At 34.9% G+C, this 22,367-nt stretch overlaps 1 protein-coding gene across 1 annotated transcript in view; it reads right to left on the bottom strand.

Annotated features, from left to right (window-relative positions):
• LOC118203592 (tubulin alpha-1A chain) overlaps window positions 1–22,367 on the bottom strand; it is an 80,963-nt gene that overhangs the window by 14,278 nt on the left and 44,318 nt on the right. Inside the window, exon 2 of the mRNA XM_085819395.1 lies at window positions 21,061–21,283. Coding sequence (XP_085675521.1) covers window positions 21,061–21,283 — 223 coding nt within the window. The remainder of the gene's footprint in view (window positions 1–21,060; window positions 21,284–22,367) is intronic.

Here is a 22,367-nt window from a genome sequence, read left to right as displayed (position 1 = left end):
ATCTACATTAGCTTTTAAAAATCTGTATTAGCATTTCTACTTTCGTCATCTTCCATCAGGATGCAAATTAGTTAATGTGTATAAAAATTGAGTTCTTCAAGTTAAGAGAGCTTTGGGCAGCGACTGTTGATCTCCTCCGTACTATTTATGGCCAGCTATTAGATTTACTTGGATCAGCTTTAGAATTTTGCTAGCCATGTTTGCTCGCATGATTAAAATCCCTGTAACTCTATCTTTACTTCTGTCAGTTTTATTTTAGTAAATCCCGCAAGAGCTGTTTAGTTCATTAAGTTGAAATTCTAATAAAAATTTTTTTTAAAGTCTTCTGAGTTCATAGTTATTTATCTGAGCGATTAAGACAGGACGATAAGTCACTGTCACCTGATTGCCTTAAGCTAGAGATTTAGTTTAATCTATGTGTTGTAGGGTTTATATTTATTTTAACTAACATTTATTTTAAGTTTAAACTATCTTTCCTGTCAAGACTTATTTTCCCCTGGAACTGCCAATGCCAGAGTATGTAAATTTTAGTAGAACGCGCAAGGAGTCAAATTAACAGCGGGAGTATTCTGAGTTATATAGAAAGGAAACGAGTTCGAAGTGTGCTTTCTTGCTTCATGAGTGTGGAGGTGGCTAGTCAGAAATTGAAGAACCACGTGTTTCGGCCTGTGTGCTTGCCTCGGCAATTTGTTAATCTTTCAACGTGGTATTCAGAGTTTGCTGAATTATCAGCGGTATTTTAGAACGCGGTGAGGTTAGTTACGTTTAGAGAGCCTGGTAGTTAGTTACTTGTTATTATCTCTTTTTAGTTTCTTATTTTTATTTTACCGTCGGGTCGGCGTAGTTTGTGAGCGTCAAGAGCACGCATTTGTAACTTCTAAAGTTGAATAAAAAGGGACTTAAACCCATCTCAATACTCTGTCTAATTTCCAATTTCAGCAGTCACCACTTTGTTGCGTGCAGGTTGGAGGCGCGCAACTGTACATTGGCGCCCGAACACTTGTCGAACTGAAATGGCCGATAATCGGATGGAAGCCGCGGGACAACAACAAGAAATGGCAAGCCAATTGTAAGGATTTGGATACCTGATCCAGACGTTGAGAGCGTCAATCAAGCCAAACGTCAATTTCGACGGAAAAAATTCGGTGGCGATATTTCTAGAAAACCTCGATAATCACTTTCAGCTCTACCCTGTGCCTGAAAGACAAAAAGTTGCCATCGCCACATCTGTACTAAGAGGTCAGGCCGCGCTATGGTGGAAGAATATAGGCAAATTTTTATTAGGCTAATTTGGAGGCCAGACATATACATTTGAAAATTTCAAAAAATCGTTATTAAAGGCCTTTTCCATAGTGAAAGATCGAGCAAGGCTAGAAGCCGAACTATATAGTTTCTATCAACGGGATATAGAAGAGTTAACGGACTTTATTCTGCGAAAATTTAAACTGACGGATATGCTGTATGAGAAGAAACCCGACGCGGAGATTATTGAAATAATCTTAGCAAGATTGTTACCTGCTGTTCAAGACTACTTCGAAATTAGAAACACAAACACATTGTAGGAGCTCTTCGAATTGGCGGTGAAGTTTCAAAATCGCAGAATAGCGGAAAAAGCTAGAGGGGCATCGTATTCTCAAGGCATCCAAAGGCAATCTTCAAATGAGCAGACCAGAAATGCAAACCGCTCTTATGGGGGAAAGAGCTATCACGCTAACTCATCGAACCTCGAAGGTCAAGGCCCAAAAAGGAAATTCGAAAACAAACGTCCGCGTACCCAGAAGGCAGAAGTTGAAAGGAAAGCTTTAAACGAGTAGAGGGGCCTGTGAAAGCGAGGGTCCAGACCCCGGAAGTTTTAAAAAAAACCTCAAAAAGACACTTAAATACGGTCATCGTAAAGAACTCACATCTACTAATTATACAAGTCCTGGTTGGCGATATACCAGTAGAAGCCCTCATCGATAAAGCAGCAGAAGGTAATTTTATGAGCGAAACATTCTTCCAAAAGAATTTTTATAGGTTACCATTATTTAAAAACAAAAACACAGAAATTATAGCGGCGCAAGGAAAAACCTGTCACTGCATCGGGAAATTATCATTAAACATACAGGTAAAAGAGGAAAGCCTCAAAGTATTAATTTTTGTAGTAAAACATTTGCAAAATCCTCTTATTTTAGGTATGGAGTTTTTAAGCGCCGCTAGGGCCAAATTGAATTTTCAGGACAGTTCTATTGTGCTGGAGATGGACCAGAGGGTGGTGGAACCTGTGGAACAACCGCAAGTTGACCTTAGCCATTTGAATGACCATGAAAGTCAAGCCATCCAGCAAGTGGTGAGTACTTTTTCGAACTTGTTTTCAGAAAGGCCTGGTAGCTGTCAAATAGTTACGCATCAGATACAGTTAACTGTCGAAAAACCTTCTAGGACTAAACCGTATCGTTATGATAAACAAAAAGACCTAATCATCGAAGAACATATTCAGGAAATGTTAAAGAACAAAATAATAACGCCCATAAATAGTGAGTACGCGAGTCCAGTCGTACTATGTAGGAAAAAGAACGAGTTTCCTCCTTCGGATAAAAGGGCTTGGAGGTTTGCTATCGATTACAGAAAACTGAATAGTATTACTAAATTCCCAGTTTACCCTTTGCCGGTTATAGGGGAAATTATTAGAAAGATTAAATCTACTAGATACATGACTACTTTGGACTTAACGTCTGGCTACTATCAAATAGCTATGAGACCCGAAGACATACATAAAACCGCGTTTATAACAAAATCGGGCACTTATGCATTTTTACGCATGCCCTATGGGTTGTGTGGGGATCCATCAACATTCCAGAGAGCTATGGACATTGTTCTAAAGCCTGTCCTAGAAAAATCGACTTTAATCTATCTAGATGATATAATTATAACGAGTAGTACGTTGGAACAACATATTAAAGATCTAGAAGAAGTGTTTAAATTATTAAAAGAGGCCGGTCTTACAATTAACGCCTCAAAATGCAAGTTCGCAACTAAAGAACTTAAATATCTGGATTATAAAATTTCGCAAAAGGGTATAGAAACTCAAGATTCAAAAATAAAAGCAATCAAGAATTTCCCACCTCCCAACACCGCCAAGAAACTTTCTTCTTTCCTTGGGATATGTTCTTATTATCGGTCATTCATAAAAGATTTCGCTAATATTGTTGAACCCCTGTTAGTAATTAAAAGAAAGAAAAGTAAATTCACGTGGACAGCGGAAGCACATACCGCATTTGAAAGATTAAAAGAAGCGCTCATCAATGCCCCTGTTTTGAAATTCCCGGAGGGGGACGAAAACCTGGAAATTGCAGCAGATGCGTCGGACTATGAGGTGGGTGCGGTTCTTATGCAAAATAGTTTTAGTAAAACGTTGAATCACAAACAAAGGAATTATACAGCTACAGAGAGAGAAACATTAGCCGTATTAATGGCTGTACACAAATTTCGAGTTTATTTCGGCAAAGCGCCAGTAACAGTCTTTTCGGATCATTCGGCTGTTGGTAGACTTTACTCGGGGAAAAACCTAACGCCCAGGTTAATACGATGGGCTTTAAAACTCCAAGAATATAATCTAATAATAAAATATAAACCGGGTAAGGAAAACAATGTAGCTGACGGACTTTCTCGTATAAAACTGGACGATGAAGGTAATGAACTTAAATGCGCTGTGTTGACTTCAAAAATTTTAGATTCTAGAGATACAATTATCGCTGAACTGAAAGCTGATCCTGAATTTGGAAGTATCTATGCATATTTGAAAGACCCCGAAAGCTTTGAACATACAGATATCGATGCCATAAGAAATAGAGCAGAAAACTATGAAATAATAGATAATTTATTATTTTATACGAAAACAACAAACGAAAATCTCGAGTACAAACCAGTCATCCCAGCCTCGCTTCGATTAAGCATTTTGAAGGAATTACACGACGCGAAAACAGCGGGTCATTTAGGGGTCAGAATGACTTTAAAAAGAGTACGCGAGGCGGTATATTTCCCGCAATTATACAAAATAGTAACTGCGTATGTGAGGTCCTGCAATCAATGTCAGTTAATAAATGATATTAATTACAGCCCGACCGGGTACTTAAATAGCATTTGCGCTACATTTCCGAATGAAATTTGAGACATAGATCTTCTTGGTCCTTTCCCCCAGAGCGAGTTAAATAGAAATCGTTTTCTTTTAGTAATTGTAGATCATTTTTCAAAATGGACAGAAGTTGTTCCACTTAAACGCGCGTCAGCCAAAACAGTCGCAGATGCATTCTTACACAGATACATTTTAAAATACGGTGCACCGATAAAAGTCATTCGCGATAACGGTAAAGAATTCATTAGTCAAATATTTGAAAACATATGCACTGGACTTGGCATACGCCATATCAAAATGGTTCCGTATAGACCACAGGCAAACATAGCAGAAAGAGTTAATAAAAACATTGTAAAAATAATTCGCAGTTACGTTAGCGCACATCACAAGCGCTGGGATGGCTACATAAATGAGTTAGCTTATGCTTTAAGAACGGCAAATCACGATATTACGGGAAAAACCCCAGCAGAGTTATTTTTAGGCCGTAAGTTAATTACGCCTTTAGATAAATTATTCTTTGTGCAACAAAGAGAGCAAGAATTTAAACAGAAAAATGTGCAAAAACCTATTGACCAGACGATTAAAAGCTCGGACACTGCAAGAAATAGGCAAAAAGTACATTATGATAGAAAACGCCGTGAAGCAGATTTTAAAGTTGGGGATAAAGTGTTGAAGCGGAAATTTTCTTTATCAAATGCCCCAGACAATTTTACTGCAAAGTTAGCTCCAAAATTTGAAGGCCCCTATGTAATTCAGGAAATCAAAGGAGTCGTTTTGTACCTTAAGAACGAGAGAGGGGAAATTTGTAAAGCAAGTCCCGACCAGGTGAAAAAATATTATAATCAAAATGATTTTGAAATCCTTAAAAGTTTCTTGCAGGACTCAAGCGTAAAAGAAGTAGAAGGTCCAGAAGTAACGTCACCCGCTCCTCCACCCAAGAAGCAGAGAACTGAAGAGAAACCTAGCCCTTCTACAACCCAGGCGACGGTACCGAAAAGAAAAAACGAAAACTTTCAGACTCCAGCATTTAAGAAAAACAAGAATGCAAAGCCACCGCGTAAAGAAACCTTGGTAAAGAGGAAAACACCACCTACAACGTATCGCAGTAGAAATTATACATCAAGGAGAACGCTCCCAGGGCCAGAGAGTCAGGTGCAAACAAGGCCGCCGTTCCGGAAAATAAAAAGACAGCAGGAGGAACGAAAAGACCAGCAACAACAGAAGAAATTCAAGAATGACTCCAGACCGGAGGACGCCAAGACCAGCCGTCCAGGGGAAAAACGAAAAAGACAGCAACCCGACGACTACTACGCCAAGAGGCCAGCATGCAGAGGACGAAAACGAAAAATTAATGTGGACGACACTCGGAGGTCATTAAGGAGAAGATTGACGTCCATGAAACCTATAACGTGGGAACAGTTCTGCCAGAAAAGAATGACGGAGTTCCAATCATCGAAAACTCAAAGATAAGTTAAAATCTTCTATAAAATTTTTTTCTTTTTTTTTTTTTTTGTTCCAAAATGTTATGCGTAAATACGAAGTTCTATGTTTTGACGAAAGTCAATGTGTCTCGGTTGAGACTTAGTTTTGTTTTACTTATTTAGCTAAGGCAAAAGTATTATTTTCTTTCAGTATAAAATCTAAGAACAAGCAGTTTCTGTTGGTCTAAAGACTAATTCTGTTATGTTAAAGCCAAAATTTGGCCGAAGATAAAAATAACTTCGTATTCTTGTATTAATAAGAATTTTAGTTTCAGTGCCGCCAGCTTGGCGAAGAATGAGTAAAGTAAAAATTTATTTTCTCTTATTCATTTTATGGTAAATTGTAAAAATCATATGTATTAAAATTTTGTAAATATACGTAAATACTTGAAAGTTATGTAAAAGTAGAATTTAGTCTAGAAGCATAAAATTTTAGATGCTAAAAGTAAATGCTTAAAAGCAATGAATTCAAAATTTAAGTATTAAACTGTAGATAAAATCATGCTTTAGAGCGAAAGCCTGCATGTCTAAAGATGAATGAGGGGGAAGTTAGAATGAATGTGTTTTGTAGGGTTCTCCACCTACACTTGAATTTTAAGAATGTTAAAGTAGCTCATCGAGTTGTAGAATGTCGAGTAAGGTGTGTCTATTTGGTCGTTGAATTCTAACAAATCATGCTGGTTAGGGGAAGTGTTGTAATACTAAAACACGAATATTCCCGTTTGATACCACACATGGTGGAAAGCCAGGGTAAAGTTGATTGCTGAAGTCCAGGAAAAGTTGCTGTAAGAAGAGAGATTTAAATAAGTATCTACAGAAATTTAGTATACCTTTTGTGACATAAGATTTTTTATGTAAACGAGGCTCTTAAAAGTTAGTTCAGAATTGTAGAAACTTTACAACAGGTCGTTTGTAGGACCTGCTTCCAAGTTTTCCAAATTCTGGCAGCGGCAAATGTAGGGTTTATATTTATTTTAACTAACATTTATTTTAAGTTTAAACTATCTTTCCTGTCAAGCCTTACTTTCCCCTGGAACTGCCAATGCCAGAGTATGTAAATTTTAGTAGAAAGCGCAAGGATTCAAATTATCAGCGGAAGTATTCTGAGTTAAACAGAAAGGAAACGAGTTCGAAGTGTGCTTTCTTGCTTCACGAGTGTGGAGGTGGCTAGTCAGAAATTGAAGAACCACGCGTTTCGGCCTGTGTGCTTGCCTCGGCAATTTGTTAATCTTTCAACGTGGTATTCAGAGTTTGCTGAATTATCAGCGGTATTTTAGAACGCGGTGAGGTTAGTTACGTTTAGAGAGCCTGGTAGTTAGTTACTTGTTATTATCTCTTTTTAGTTTCTTATTTTTATTTTACCGTTGGGTCGGCGTAGTTTGTGAGCGTCAAGAGCACGCATTTGTAACTTCTAAAGTTGAATAAAAAGGGACTTAAACCCTTCTCAAGACTCTGTCTAATTTTCAGTTTCAGCAGTCACCACTTTGTTGCGTGCAGGTTGGAGGAGCGCAACTGTACAGTGGACGACACTCGGAGGTCATTAAGGAGAAGATTGACGTCCATGAAACCTATAACGTGGGAACAGTTCTGCCAGAAAAGAATGACGGAGTTCCAATCATCGAAAACTCAAAGATAAGTTAAAATCTTCTATAAAATTTTTTTCTTTTTTTTTTTTTTTGTTCCAAAATGTTATGCGTAAATACGAAGTTCTATGTTTTGACGAAAGTCAATGTGTCTCGGTTGAGACTTAGTTTTGTTTTACTTATTTAGCTAAGGCAAAAGTATTATTTTCTTTCAGTATAAAATCTAAGAACAAGCAGTTTCTGTTGGTCTAAAGACTAATTCTGTTATGTTAAAGCCAAAATTTGGCCGAAGATAAAAATAACTTCGTATTCTTGTATTAATAAGAATTTTAGTTTCAGTGCCGCCAGCTTGGCGAAGAATGAGTAAAGTAAAAATTTATTTTCTCTTATTCATTTTATGGTAAATTGTAAAAATCATATGTATTAAAATTTTGTAAATATACGTAAATACTTGAAAGTTATGTAAAAGTAGAATTTAGTCTAGAAGCATAAAATTTTAGATGCTAAAAGTAAATGCTTAAAAGCAATGAATTCAAAATTTAAGTATTAAACTGTAGATAAAATCATGCTTTAGAGCGAAAGCCTGCATGTCTAAAGATGAATGAGGGGGAAGTTAGAATGAATGTGTTTTGTAGGGTTCTCCACCTACACTTGAATTTTAAGAATGTTAAAGTAGCTCATCGAGTTGTAGAATGTCGAGTAAGGTGTGTCTATTTGGTCGTTGAATTCTAACAAATCATGCTGGTTAGGGGAAGTGTTGTAATACTAAAACACGAATATTCCCGTTTGATACCACACATGGTGGAAAGCCAGGGTAAAGTTGATTGCTGAAGTCCAGGAAAAGTTGCTGTAAGAAGAGAGATTTAAATAAGTATCTACAGAAATTTAGTATACCTTTTGTGACATAAGATTTTTTATGTAAACGAGGCTCTTAAAAGTTAGTTCAGAATTGTAGAAACTTTACAACAGGTCGTTTGTAGGACCTGCTTCCAAGTTTTCCAAATTCTGGCAGCGGCAAATGTAGGGTTTATATTTATTTTAACTAACATTTATTTTAAGTTTAAACTATCTTTCCTGTCAAGCCTTACTTTCCCCTGGAACTGCCAATGCCAGAGTATGTAAATTTTAGTAGAAAGCGCAAGGATTCAAATTATCAGCGGAAGTATTCTGAGTTAAACAGAAAGGAAACGAGTTCGAAGTGTGCTTTCTTGCTTCACGAGTGTGGAGGTGGCTAGTCAGAAATTGAAGAACCACGCGTTTCGGCCTGTGTGCTTGCCTCGGCAATTTGTTAATCTTTCAACGTGGTATTCAGAGTTTGCTGAATTATCAGCGGTATTTTAGAACGCGGTGAGGTTAGTTACGTTTAGAGAGCCTGGTAGTTAGTTACTTGTTATTATCTCTTTTTAGTTTCTTATTTTTATTTTACCGTTGGGTCGGCGTAGTTTGTGAGCGTCAAGAGCACGCATTTGTAACTTCTAAAGTTGAATAAAAAGGGACTTAAACCCTTCTCAAGACTCTGTCTAATTTTCAGTTTCAGCAGTCACCACTTTGTTGCGTGCAGGTTGGAGGAGCGCAACTGTACAGTGGACGACACTCGGAGGTCATTAAGGAGAAGATTGACGTCCATGAAACCTATAACGTGGGAACAGTTCTGCCAGAAAAGAATGACGGAGTTCCAATCATCGAAAACTCAAAGATAAGTTAAAATCTTCTATAAAATTTTTTTCTTTTTTTTTTTTTTTTTGTTCCAAAATGTTATGCGTAAATACGAAGTTCTATGTTTTGACGAAAGTCAATGTGTCTCGGTTGAGACTTAGTTTTGTTTTACTTATTTAGCTAAGGCAAAAGTATTATTTTCTTTCAGTATAAAATCTAAGAACAAGCAGTTTCTGTTGGTCTAAAGACTAATTCTGTTATGTTAAAGCCAAAATTTGGCCGAAGATAAAAATAACTTCGTATTCTTGTATTAATAAGAATTTTAGTTTCAGTGCCGCCAGCTTGGCGAAGAATGAGTAAAGTAAAAATTTATTTTCTCTTATTCATTTTATGGTAAATTGTAAAAATCATATGTATTAAAATTTTGTAAATATACGTAAATACTTGAAAGTTATGTAAAAGTAGAATTTAGTCTAGAAGCATAAAATTTTAGATGCTAAAAGTAAATGCTTAAAAGCAATGAATTCAAAATTTAAGTATTAAACTGTAGATAAAATCATGCTTTAGAGCGAAAGCCTGCATGTCTAAAGATGAATGAGGGGGAAGTTAGAATGAATGTGTTTTGTAGGGTTCTCCACCTACACTTGAATTTTAAGAATGTTAAAGTAGCTCATCGAGTTGTAGAATGTCGAGTAAGGTGTGTCTATTTGGTCGTTGAATTCTAACAAATCATGCTGGTTAGGGGAAGTGTTGTAATACTAAAACACGAATATTCCCGTTTGATACCACACATGGTGGAAAGCCAGGGTAAAGTTGATTGCTGAAGTCCAGGAAAAGTTGCTGTAAGAAGAGAGATTTAAATAAGTATCTACAGAAATTTAGTATACCTTTTGTGACATAAGATTTTTTATGTAAACGAGGCTCTTAAAAGTTAGTTCAGAATTGTAGAAACTTTACAACAGGTCGTTTGTAGGACCTGCTTCCAAGTTTTCCAAATTCTGGCAGCGGCAAATGTAGGGTTTATATTTATTTTAACTAACTTTTATTTTAAGTTTAAACTATCTTTCCTGTCAAGCCTTACTTTCCCCTGGAACTGCCAATGCCAGAGTATGTAAATTTCAGTAGAAAGCGCAAGGATTCAAATTATCAGCGGAAGTATTCTGAGTTAAACAGAAAGGAAACGAGTTCGAAGTGTGCTTTCTTGCTTCACGAGTGTGGAGGTGGCTAGTCAGAAATTGAAGAACCACGCGTTTCGGCCTGTGTGCTTGCCTCGGCAATTTGTTAATCTTTCAACGTGGTATTCAGAGTTTGCTGAATTATCAGCGGTATTTTAGAACGCGGTGAGGTTAGTTACGTTTAGAGAGCCTGGTAGTTAGTTACTTGTTATTATCTCTTTTTAGTTTCTTATTTTTATTTTACCGTTGGGTCGGCGTAGTTTGTGAGCGTCAAGAGCACGCATTTGTAACTTCTAAAGTTGAATAAAAAGGGACTTAAACCCTTCTCAAGACTCTGTCTAATTTTCAGTTTCAGCAGTCACCACTTTGTTGCGTGCAGGTTGGAGGAGCGCAACTGTACAGTGTAACAAAATTTTGTGTGTGTGTGTGTGTGTGTGTATTTAATTATGGCAAAGCACACGAGGGCTATCTGCCTAAGGGGAAGGGATGCCTTCGTGGAGGACTTTCTAAGGGAAACTGGCTCGTATACACGTTACACATGGGGAAAACCACGAAAACACCCATGCAGCCAGCCCGGTAACAAAATTTTGATTTTTAATATTTTGAATTTAAAATATATCATTATTAACGTTACAAAATAATTTTCTTTATTTTGAACTACTCTTGGGAAGACGAAGCTATTTTTCTTATTGGTGGAAAATATAAATAAATATAATGATTTTGATTTTTCAGCATAATCTATGACAGTTATGTTAATTTCTTGATAGTTAATTTAAAAATTTTACACTCTTGTTCTTGATTTCGTCAGCATAACTGCTGCAGTTCAGAAGTTTTTATACAAATCTCAGTTTTACGGCAGCATGTATAAATAACGCGAGCTTTAATTGCAATTTATCTTGAATAGCAAAAATCTACGTTCGTTCTTAAGATATCGAATCTTTGAACATTTGTGATTACATTGTTTTAAGTTAGATAACAGACTGTAGTTTAAATAAACCTTGATGAGCAACTGTAATTAAACTTTTCCTTATTATTCTAAATTCTTTATTCTGGTGTTGATGATAACTCTGCTTGATGCTTGTGCGGCTTAAACTAGGCCTGTTTGGCTAAAGTTAAATTGAGAAGGTATAATTTTTTTCAGTTTTTAAGATGTCAAAAATAAAATTCTTCCATCTTCCCGTTCCTCAACAGAGGCAGTGAAATATTCTTTTCGATTCTAAAGACCTTTTCCCAAACTCTTTCGAATCTAATTTTGCCCTAACTGTTATTTTCTATCATTTTCAGGAACATTAACTTTATTCTATATGATAATCGACGAAAATAAAAATAACTTTAAACTTTTAATTGCAGTTAAGATCCTGCCAAATGCATAACTTTGTAAAGTATTCATTTATTTTAGCTAACCAGCTATTTTATGTTCAGTATCTTTACTGTCATTTTGCGTTTCCATTTTTCTGCCAGAATGTTAATTTTTTAATTCGCGAATGTTCAAATGAGGTAGAAAGAGATAGTATTTATTTAAAAGAAGGTTTTTGGTTGTATAGCCTTAGCGTGTTCCTCCTGCTAAAGGCCATGTTATTTGCTGTAATTTTACTATAGCTGCTTGTCTTCGGCGTTTCTTTATTCTCGCTAATAATGCTTGTTACGCCGGTATAGGTTTGAGCCAATTTTAATCAGTTCTACTTAGTCTTTGGTTAACTTACAACTTAGTTTTAATTTGAAGTCATCACTTTGGAGTTACGCCACAAATGCTGGCTGGTTTTGTAAGTAAAAGAAGCTCCTTGTGTTGAAATTATTCAGTTTTTAATAAAAAGGTCTTTGGCACTCTTCTTACTTTGGTTCACTGTATTCTTAATTGACATAACCATAAGTTGCTTAGATCCATATAGAGTCCCGATTTAGCGTATGCTTCCCAAGAAGGTTATAACTTAAAGAAATAATTGCAAATTAAAAGTCATCATTGCTGTATTAACTTTTATTAAGAAATAAGCCTCTATTTAGAAGGACAAAAATTATTTACGCTTCTAAGGTTTACTTTGGAGCTCCTAAGTAGAAACTACTTTTTACAACTATATTTTACTTTAAGAGCTTTACGGCATCGGCAAGGCAGCTAATTCACTGAGCAGATCAACTATTTAAGTCCTGTTGGGTAATTTATTTGTTTCACAATTGCCTGAGTGCAGTCTCCCAGAACTGACATTGTCAAAGCGACAGACAGAAGTTCAGAATGTCAAGCGCCATCTGATTAGGGACATGCCAGTGTTAAGTATTGAACAAAAATATTACAGATATATATTGAAAGTGTGTCCAAGCGTGTACGTTAATATCTTGAGAGTCGTTGGAGTGCAAATCTCAGCGAGAACAAAGCTAGTTTTTCTTTTTCTATACAATCAAATTTCTCTCCAAAACTAATCTGAAACATGCATACTTTAACCTCATTTATCGGAACATTCAGAAGAATAAATTACATCTCTTGACACCTGAATTTTAATTCACATAATAACTGCCGACAAGGAACTTAAAGCTGGTCTAATGGTGGAAAATGCAACCAGTCAGTTATTATCTATTATTTTTAAGGCACCATTTACTTTATCTTACTGTAATTTAATTTGCATTTTCCAGCTAATAAAATATGTTTAAATGAAGGACGGATTAACTAAACAAAAACTGATTAATTAATATCAAAATTAAATCTTGTAAGGCTTCTCAATTTATTTATATTTTTAAAATGCACATTATGCTCACAAAAAAGGGGGGACAGTTCTATATCTCCTGTTCTACTGGGCCGATTGATGAAATTTAACTTTCATTTTTCATATCTCGAAAGCTTGACTTAGAATATATACAGGGTGATTATAATTAAAGTTTAAGTTTCAAACCGCTATAAAAAAAGAACCACTCATGAAAATGACGTCAAATTTGAAAGGAATGTTATTGAAGAAAGCGGAAAGCGTATGGCAGAAGAAAAAATTTAGTTTCAAAAGTTAGCAACAGATGGCGCTGCAAGCGAAAGAAGACTTAAATTAAAATTTTAGTTAAATTTCAGTGTTATAAAGCCACCAGGTACCAGGCTGTTCCTCATTTCGCGTCTCAGACGTTCGCCATGGGTGTTTCACTGCAGGACCGCGCTCTGCTGGTAAAGCTGTATTACAAGAATGATGATTGTCAAGAGTAGCTCTGCAAAAATTCAGGACACTGAAGGGTATAAAAGAAGGCGTTGGTCCAATGAGTGTCTAAGGTCTAAAGAAAATGATGCAAAAATTCGAAACGACAAGTTCGTTTGATGTGCAATCTGGTAGAGGGAGAAAACGAGTGCATTCGACGGTAGTTGAAGAAGTGGCCACAGCATTACAGGAGGGGTCGGCCGGTGGTGTGCAACCGTGCAGTGCACGAGGAATTGTCCGAACATTGGACAGGCCTATGAGCACAGTGCTGAAAATAGTGCGAAACATTCTGCAATGCTATCCGTACAAAATTGGCCATGTGCAGGAGTTGCTTCCGTCTGACCTGACAGCTAGGGAGACGTTTGCGTTAGAATTCCTGGCTCGCATGGAAGTGGATAATGAATGGCCGTGGAAAATTTTGTGGACAGATGAAGCCCATTTCCATCTGACAGGATACGTCAATACCCAGAATTGTCGAATATGGGCAACAGAAAATCCACTGGCAACGCACCCCGTACCACTTCATCCTGAAAGGGTCAAGGTATGGTGTGGCTTTACGGCATCATTCATCCTACAACCACATTTTTTCAAGCAAACGGGTGCTTCCGGTCCTGTTCCCGTAACCGTCACTGGTCAGAGGTATGCGTCTCTTTTGTGCAACCACATGATTCCAGGTCTGCAACAGCATGGATGTGTGGATGAAATCATTTTTATGCAAGATGGCGCTCCTCCGCACATTGCACATCCCGTGAAAAAGCTGCTGAGGCGCCATTTCGGAAATGCTCGAATTATCAGCAGTAATTTCCCTACATCCTGGCCATCCCGATCGCCTGATCTTACTCCGTGTGATTTCTGGCTGTGGGAGTATCTGAAGGATGTTGTGTTCCGTGCTCCAATTGCAAATTTAGCGGAATTAAAGGCACGCATTTCGCAACACATTCTGAACATCACCCCGGAGACACTGCGATCCGTTGTGGAACATGCTGTTTGTCACTTTCAACTTGTTGCACACAACGGTGGACACCATATTGAACATGTTTTGCGCCAGTCTCGCGACAGTTCCGAACTTCTTTGATGAATGGTTCTTATGCGGTATGTCGCCGCAAAACTCTTGAAACCGATTTGTCCCTTTCGATGTGATATGTACAGTCATGCAAATAAAATTATTCAACAATTCTAATTTTTCAATGCGTTTTAATGTGTAACTTCCACCTTAGCCATTGTTTTACGAATCATTTCTCGTTTCTCGTCGTGATTCTGCCGCTTACAGAGCCATCTGTTGCTAACTTTTGAAACTAAAATTTTTCTTCTGCCATATGCTTTCCGCCTTTTTCAATAACATTCCTTTCAAATTTCACATCATTTTCATCAGTGGTTCTTTTTTTTATAGCGTTTTGAAACTTAAACTTTAATTATAATCACCCTGTATATTAGATTTATAAGTAGCATTGTTCTAATATGGGTATTTTGACCCAAAATTGACTTTAACTGAAATGACATACCGAATTTTTTCCATATTTCGATTGCAAGACTCAAATTATGCCGAAATATTAAATCTTGTAAAATTTGGGGAATTTAAAAATTTATCTCGGCGCACTTTTTTCAATTTGCGTCAAGGATAATTCACCCGGTGAAATTTTTAATTTATAGTAACCTATTTTCTTTTCTCTTCTACCATTGTGTACAAGCGGAAAAAAAAAGATGCATCATGCGTTCTTTCAAATAATTTTAACAAAGTGCGTAAAGCCTATTTGGCGTAATTATTACTTAAACAAATATGCAAAATTTCAAAACGCGTCATTATATAAATTGATTTATAGCCTTGGAAAGTTTGAATAAAAAACTCTAAATTTCTGCAAGTATACCTCGAAATACATATAAGGTGATAGTAAAAATTTTGCAGGTTATTAGTTCAAAAATATTTTCGAAAAATTTATAAACATTACTAAAAAACACAAATTTTAAAATTAAATCAGAAAATATCTGCGAAATTTATTTGGATTGAACCTAAATTTCCAATTACCTAAATTTCCAATATGTTATTTCAGAAAAAGTCCGATTTTGTGTCAGAACATTTATAACTATGTGATATTTAATTGTGTAATATTAAAAAACACTAAATATTTTTTATTGATTGCAAATTGCAGTTTTATTACTTTTCGTTTGGTATCTGTTCTTCCAAACACTGTGTAATTCGCGTTTTTTTAAATATTGCCGTTATGTATGTTTATTAGATTATCTCAATAAATGAATGTTGGAAATTAGGTTTTATTTTTTATTAAATTTAAGAATATTATATTTTCTTCGCTTACTTTTTATGTGCTTGTGATAACAAAAAAAAAAAAAAGAAAAAAGAAAAAGAAAAAAATTCATAATAAATCGAAACAAAAAGTTTCATCGTGTGCTATTTAACGAAGAGCTTACTTTAACGCACTTAGCTTACTATCGTATACTATATTATTTAAATTATTTCTGTACAGTAACAAAAGGAAAGTTATTGATTATAAAAAGGTGCATGAAATAATCATTGTAATCTACCACTATTCTAAAATGTAGAAACTAAAAATAAGTAAATAAATTAACATATGATCGAAAGAAATCGTGTTAAGAAACATCAGCATAACTAGTAAATACTGCAATCGATAATTATTGCACTTTTAATTGCTTACTATTTAAAAAACACAAATATTTTTTTATTAATTGGAGATTTTAGTTCTGTTACCTTCCTTCTGCTATTTATACTTTCAAACACTATTAGTACATGTTTTTTCTTAAATAGAGCTGTCATGTATGTTGTTTGTTAGGTTATTATTTTATATTAGGTATGAATGTAGGAAGTTATTAGATTTAGGTATAGTTTTGTATGAAATATTTTTGATCACATTTATTAACTACTTTATAGTCTTTCATTTGCATATCTTGGAGATATAGAAGTTAATGGTTATAATTTTTACTCTGAAACGCGAATAAATATATACTTGAATTCAGGTAAAATACCGATTATTTTACCTTAAGAACCACTTCCTAATTTATCATGACAGGGACAATTTTCAATGTCTCTGAGATTTAACAGAAATAAATGTGATAATGTTGTTATCAGAAATGCTACATATATATCTTTACTTTTATTTATGTCTAATTGAGTTTTACTTACTTAAAACCTAGTATTAATGTTACATATTTATAATAACCACTTTCATAATTACTCTCACGTAAAGAAAAAAAAATGATAAAATCTTAAATAATTGTAACATAGAATTTAAGTTATTTTAAAAATATAGTTTAAAGTACTGAAAATAATTAAGGCTATTATTAATTAAGAATATTTAGTCTAAAGAGAAAAAAATTGTATTATTTTCTGGTTTTCAGAAAATGATAAACTATTTAAACTTTAGAAAAATACAAGGAATACAAAATTTTAAAAAAGAAGAAAAATACATTAATTATTAAACTTATTTTTCTGTATAAATCAATATATAACACAAGGACATAGTAACGACATTTTCACAACTGTTGCGAAAAGGTGGAATTTTGTGAACACTTAGGCGTCGTTAAGACGTTGTGATACGATGCTTTCACAACCAAAATGTCACCTGCGAAAGATGCAATAACGACTTCTATGCGACAAAAACCTCATCATGCAATAAAGACGTCTAAGCAACGGTTGCAAAACAGTTGAGCTTCGCGGACATCTGGGCGTCTTAAAGACGACATATTGCAACGTTTTTGCAACACGACTCGCGACCAGTTTGCAACGTCGTTATGACGTTGCCGTGTTACTTGGGTGCTGTATATAAATCTCATACATACCCTATGTTGCACTTTCGAAACATGAAAAAAGCAAGTTAAATATCGATAATCGGTTCTGTCCCTTTTTTGTGTGTGTAAGGTGTTAATGTCAGAAATAATCACAGTTGCCATCCAGTATATAAATTTCGGATTGCATAGTAACGTATAAACATTTCGTCACGTGTTGATAACCCAAAGAAAAATTTGAATAATAAAAGTCTTTATACATATATAAAAACTATATTATTCTTCACGAAAAACACTTCCTGTCTGGACACACCAGTTTGCTTTCATTTGTATAACAATCATATGAACGATCTGATCTGTCTCGACACCTAAAAGCAGCTTAAAAACTTGTCAAATTATTGAAGTGACAGACTCTGATATCATTGATTATCAACTTAGAGAAAACTCTCATAAATTATTCAGGCTTTTCAAAACGTATCACAGAAATGCGTTGTTTAAAAGACTCATCGGTTACCCTGGAGATAAAGACTCACAAACAAACACGGAAGTGATCGACAATGGACAGAAATTGTTGTAAAACTTAATCAAAATAAGTTTTACAGCCAAAACCTACTTCACCGAATTACACTTAATCTAAACCGATTGAATCGAACAGGTGGATAGAAATGGCACTGAATCAATCAATCTTATGTTTTTTTTTAAATCAATGGTTTTTCGTTATTTTCCCATTTAAAAGTAAAACACGTTTCATAGCGCAAACAGGTAACTTCGGTTTATGGTGGATTACGAAATCTACGCCCAATACATGATTTTTAACTGTCCAAGTTTATTTGAAAGGAGTTATTGCCTTCCGTCATATACGCTCCAATAGTATAACAGATTAGCATGTCCAACAATAAGTAGCACACATACACAAAAAAATATTAATAAAAGAAGTTATTCCATGCACGCATTAATGGTGTGAGTGATAGCATATACAGCTAACCAACTGGAAGCTTCGTGGTTCGAGATTTTTGAACACACTGCAGACTTTCATGTTTCTTGACTTTAAAAAAAAAGAGAGAGAAAGAAAGAAAAAGAATTCCTTTATATCAGCGTCTGAACTAAAACATGATGGATAATAATTTATTACCAAATGGATTTCATGCCTCTCCATAGTAGCCTTTTAATTGAGGAAAAATATAAGGAGTTACTGCATTTCTTTGTCCGTCCTCTTGTGATGTACATCCAGCCGATATACGAGTATAATATTGTAAAGCAGTTTAAATGATATTGAAAATCCAGTCAATGCGTAAATGAATTACAAGTTTAATTTGATTATCTCAGTAAAAGTACTGTAAATATGAATTCATATAATGTTTAAATGTACACATAGCTGTCATGATTTTATGTATCTATCATATGTAACTTGTACAAGACAATGATTGTAATCAACATATCTATCCTTATACACAGGCCTTGTATGCCCATGTAATATTTATATGTATATTTTTACACGGAGGATATATGCCCTTTTGCCAGGATGACTATTAACACTGTAAGACTTACAACAAAGTCAGGTCAATGGTTATCTCAGGCGGCGCTCAGCCGGTATATGGAAAATCTGTGGTTCGAACTGCGGAGAAAGCATAGTTGATTTTCCATGTTTACTGACTTGAAAAAACCTAATACATACCATAGTGACGCCCGATGTTGTAAATAATAATTCATTACCACCTGGATTTGGTCTCGTGCCCTTTCCAATCACCTAAGCGAGGACGAATGTAAGACATTTTGGTACTATTCCCAGAACACTCTATGTGGTATAAATGCTTAGGAAGTCTATCTACAGAAAAATGCAATAATTCCTTACATTCTCCTAGATTTAAAGGGTGACTGTGGAAAGAAACGAGATTCAATGAACCAAATTCAGGCAGTGACGAGTTTTAGTCTTCTGATGTCTTCTCATTAAAAATGAATGGAATTCGGAGAAACGGAAAACGGTAGAAATCAATTTTAGCCTCTCCGGGATGCGATTTTAGTAAAAAAATAAAATGAACAGTTGGCCCCTTTCTTGGGGCTCACAACAAAGCCTCCACTTGGGCTTAAACTCAGAATAAAAAATTATAATTAAATTAAAACTTAGAGAATTAGCGGAAGTTAACACAATTATATAACATAGTTGGCCCTTAATTTAAACTAGCAGGCGAATATCAAAAGACAAGTAATATCCGGCTGAGCGTAACAGCTTCAAGAGAGATTTAGCCCGAAGGCAAACATGCACTACTCAGGATTACTAGTTCTCTTTCAGAAAGTAAACTGAACATTCTTTAACTACTATATACTTCTCATTTGCACTCAACGCGATTCTAAAAATGCATTCTGGTCGGCAGTTGTAAGTGGAAACAAGAATTGATAGGAAAGCACTTTAAAATTAAAAAAAACCTGTCATAAAATTAAAATATACCTTACAATTGTATTATTTTAAGAAAGAATATAGAACTTCTTAGTCGAACTTTGACAAAATTTTCGATAAATAGAACTGGATGTCGAACTGTAGAATTTCGAATTTAAATGTTAATTTTTTCAATAAGTCAACTTTTCCATCACCGGGAATTTTTTCTTATGCTGTTCAGTTTTGGCTTGCCAAAGTTCGAATGTAATTTTGAATATTATCTAAAAAAGCAATTTTTATCTTACATTTTGCCTGATACCTGTCAAAATAGCCCACGATAAAATAGCCCGTGACAAAACAGCCCATGACAAAATAGTCAAAATCAAAGGCTTCTGAACTGGATTTCGCAGTAATAAACAGTTTTTAAATTTTTACTTCCTTGTACGATGTTTTTCATCGAAGTATTGTAATCATGAAAATTTTCGGGTATCATATTTCAAGAAAAATATCCATTCTGTCCGCTCCAGAATCCAGTTGGATGAGTTTTTTTGCTTGACGCCCATGTATGTATGGACAGAATAAAGGGTGTTCTTTTACAAAAAGGATTGTATAGCGGATTTAAAATTAATTCAGAAGGGAATTTTTTTCGTGACGTCTGAACGTATGTATGCATATATCTGAGATAACTCCAAAACGATTATCCGTGGAAAGTTGGAATTTTGTATATGGGTCTACTATAACATCGAATTGTGCACTTTCCTTTTTTTATTGCAATCGACCGTACCATACGTGCATATATATAACACCCACCCCCTTACTCGGCTCTGTGAGCTCTATTTTTTTATTTTTATGTGTTGGTAAATTGTGCATTTTTTTGCTTTAAAAGAGATTGAATTATGTTGTTCTTGCGTTTCAGTTAAGTTTTCTATATCTATAGTTAATCTGCATGCAATTATTACAGAATTATCAACAATTTAAAACTAAAAGAGGAAGTAAGCCTAACGAGGCGGACTTTGTTTACATATGAAACTCTTAGTAGTATAGTGAATTAAGTCAGTTGGTGCATCGATTTTAGTATCTTTCAGCCTAGTAGGGCGAAAGTTGCTAAACTTTGGTGCATTGAAAATTTGTCTTCCTGCTCATTGGTCGAATTGCTTGTTTTTACGTAGAAACTATAACTTACATTCCAAAAATTCATTAATTTAATTTAATTTAAATTAATTTTTACCTGTTTTTGTAATTGTATTCAGTATTTTAGCTTTTTTTTTTTTATTATTTTACAATTTTTAATGAATGTGTTTTGAGTTTTTATATATTTATGGCTTGCCTCGGAACGAGAGTAGAATTGATTGAATGAGAAATATAGCTCTAATGAAATTCGAGGAAATAAGTTAAAACGAAGCGCAGCAAAAAATATGCATAATTCAGTAGGCCGTACAAGGAAGTCATGTGCTGTCCACATCCATTTTTTTAGTATCTAAATACAGACAGGCGATATAAAAGAGTACCACGGCATTCTAAAAGGCAATAAATTCAGACCAGACTAATACAAATTCCGTGCGTCCTAGCAGCGTGTGACCGACAACCTTCTCTTTAGTGGAGGATGGATTGATACCTAAAGATAACCATGCAAATTTTCACAAAGTAGAAAGCCTTTATACCTCGGCAACCTGTTTAAGTTTTCATGTACACTGGAACAAAAAGCTGTTGTATAAAATTTCTTATAAACGTATCCACGAGTTACAAGGTTTACTGACCTACGACAGTGGGTTCTAAGTCCACGAAGACAGCTCTTGGCACATGTTTCCCAGCGCCTGTTTCACTGAAGAATGTGTTGAAAGAGTCATCTCCTCCTCCGAGCGTTTTGTCGCTGGGCATTTGTCCGTCCGGCTGTATTCCGTGCTCCAGACAGTATAGTTCCCAGCAGGCGTTGCCGATCTGGACTCCGGCCTGGCCAACGTGGACGCTGATGCATTCCCTCTGGAAAAAAAAAATATTTTAAAATCAATTATAATGATATTAAATTGTGCTGGTATTCACTTCGTATTATTAACTTGCAAGCAAAATTAATGTTGAATATTTATATTTCTGGCAAAGAAGTATGATTTTGAATTTAACCGATTATGCTTATCTGCATTTAAAAGGGGTCCCTTTCTTAATGTTCCATTAAAATAAAGGTATTTTAATCTTTACCCTATAATTTGAGAGGGTGAAACAATTTAGCAAACATGAGTAGATTACAATTTTAGAAAACGAATCCCTCCCTCCACCAAAAAAAGTCTAAATTTTAAAGAAATTAAAGAGCAAAATATTGGCCATATACTTTAGTTGAACACGTTTTGAACACGAATGTGAATTTTGTCGAAGGATATGTATCGAAGGAAGTCGATATTCATAAAAAGTGTTTTAGAACTGAACTAGAAATTAAGATATTTAGACTCTTTTGTCACGGTCAGAGCTATCTATCGAGGGCTATTTTGCTGAGTCATGATTATTCCTATTATAACAAGGTTTGATTAGGTTTTTAGCAATACTTTCTCTGTTAGTTTCTTTACAATTTGATATTTTGAAAATAAAAAAGTTTCCGTTGAGCTGAGTTCAAATTACGGAATCCGATTACGAGTTCGAGCTCCACAAGAAATCCCCCCCACAAGAAATCTTTTCGTTCCCAATTTTTTTTTTTATTTTTATCTTTTTATTCTTCGTGACATATATTATTAATTAAATTATTCAGTTGAAAAATCGTTTTCCAGCAAAGAATAATATTTCTTTTACTTCGACCAATGCTGTTACCCCTAATAGGCGAAACATTCCAGGGATTTCACCGAAATATCTTACATAAATTTCATTTAAGATCTTTTCCCTCTCTATCCGAAGACGCAAAAAGCAAAATTTTGTTTTAGTTAAACTGAAGATATGCATGAAAAATTGTTTCAATATTCAATTTAAAAAAATCTAAATCGAATTTTGAATATAAAAACGCTTCATGTATTGTATTGTCATTCAAAAACAGTGGGTACACAAAATTTGAACTCTACGTTTCGAAAAGCAGTTTCAATCAAAA

The sequence above is a fragment of the Stegodyphus dumicola genome, chromosome 1, assembly GCF_044657685.1.
Source record: "Stegodyphus dumicola isolate Sdum_Otavi_A_Nest chromosome 1, ASM4465768v1".
Classification (NCBI taxonomy): domain Eukaryota; kingdom Metazoa; phylum Arthropoda; class Arachnida; order Araneae; family Eresidae; genus Stegodyphus; species Stegodyphus dumicola.
Note: the sequence above shows the minus strand (reverse complement) of the source record. Positions and strands in the feature narration are given on the sequence as shown.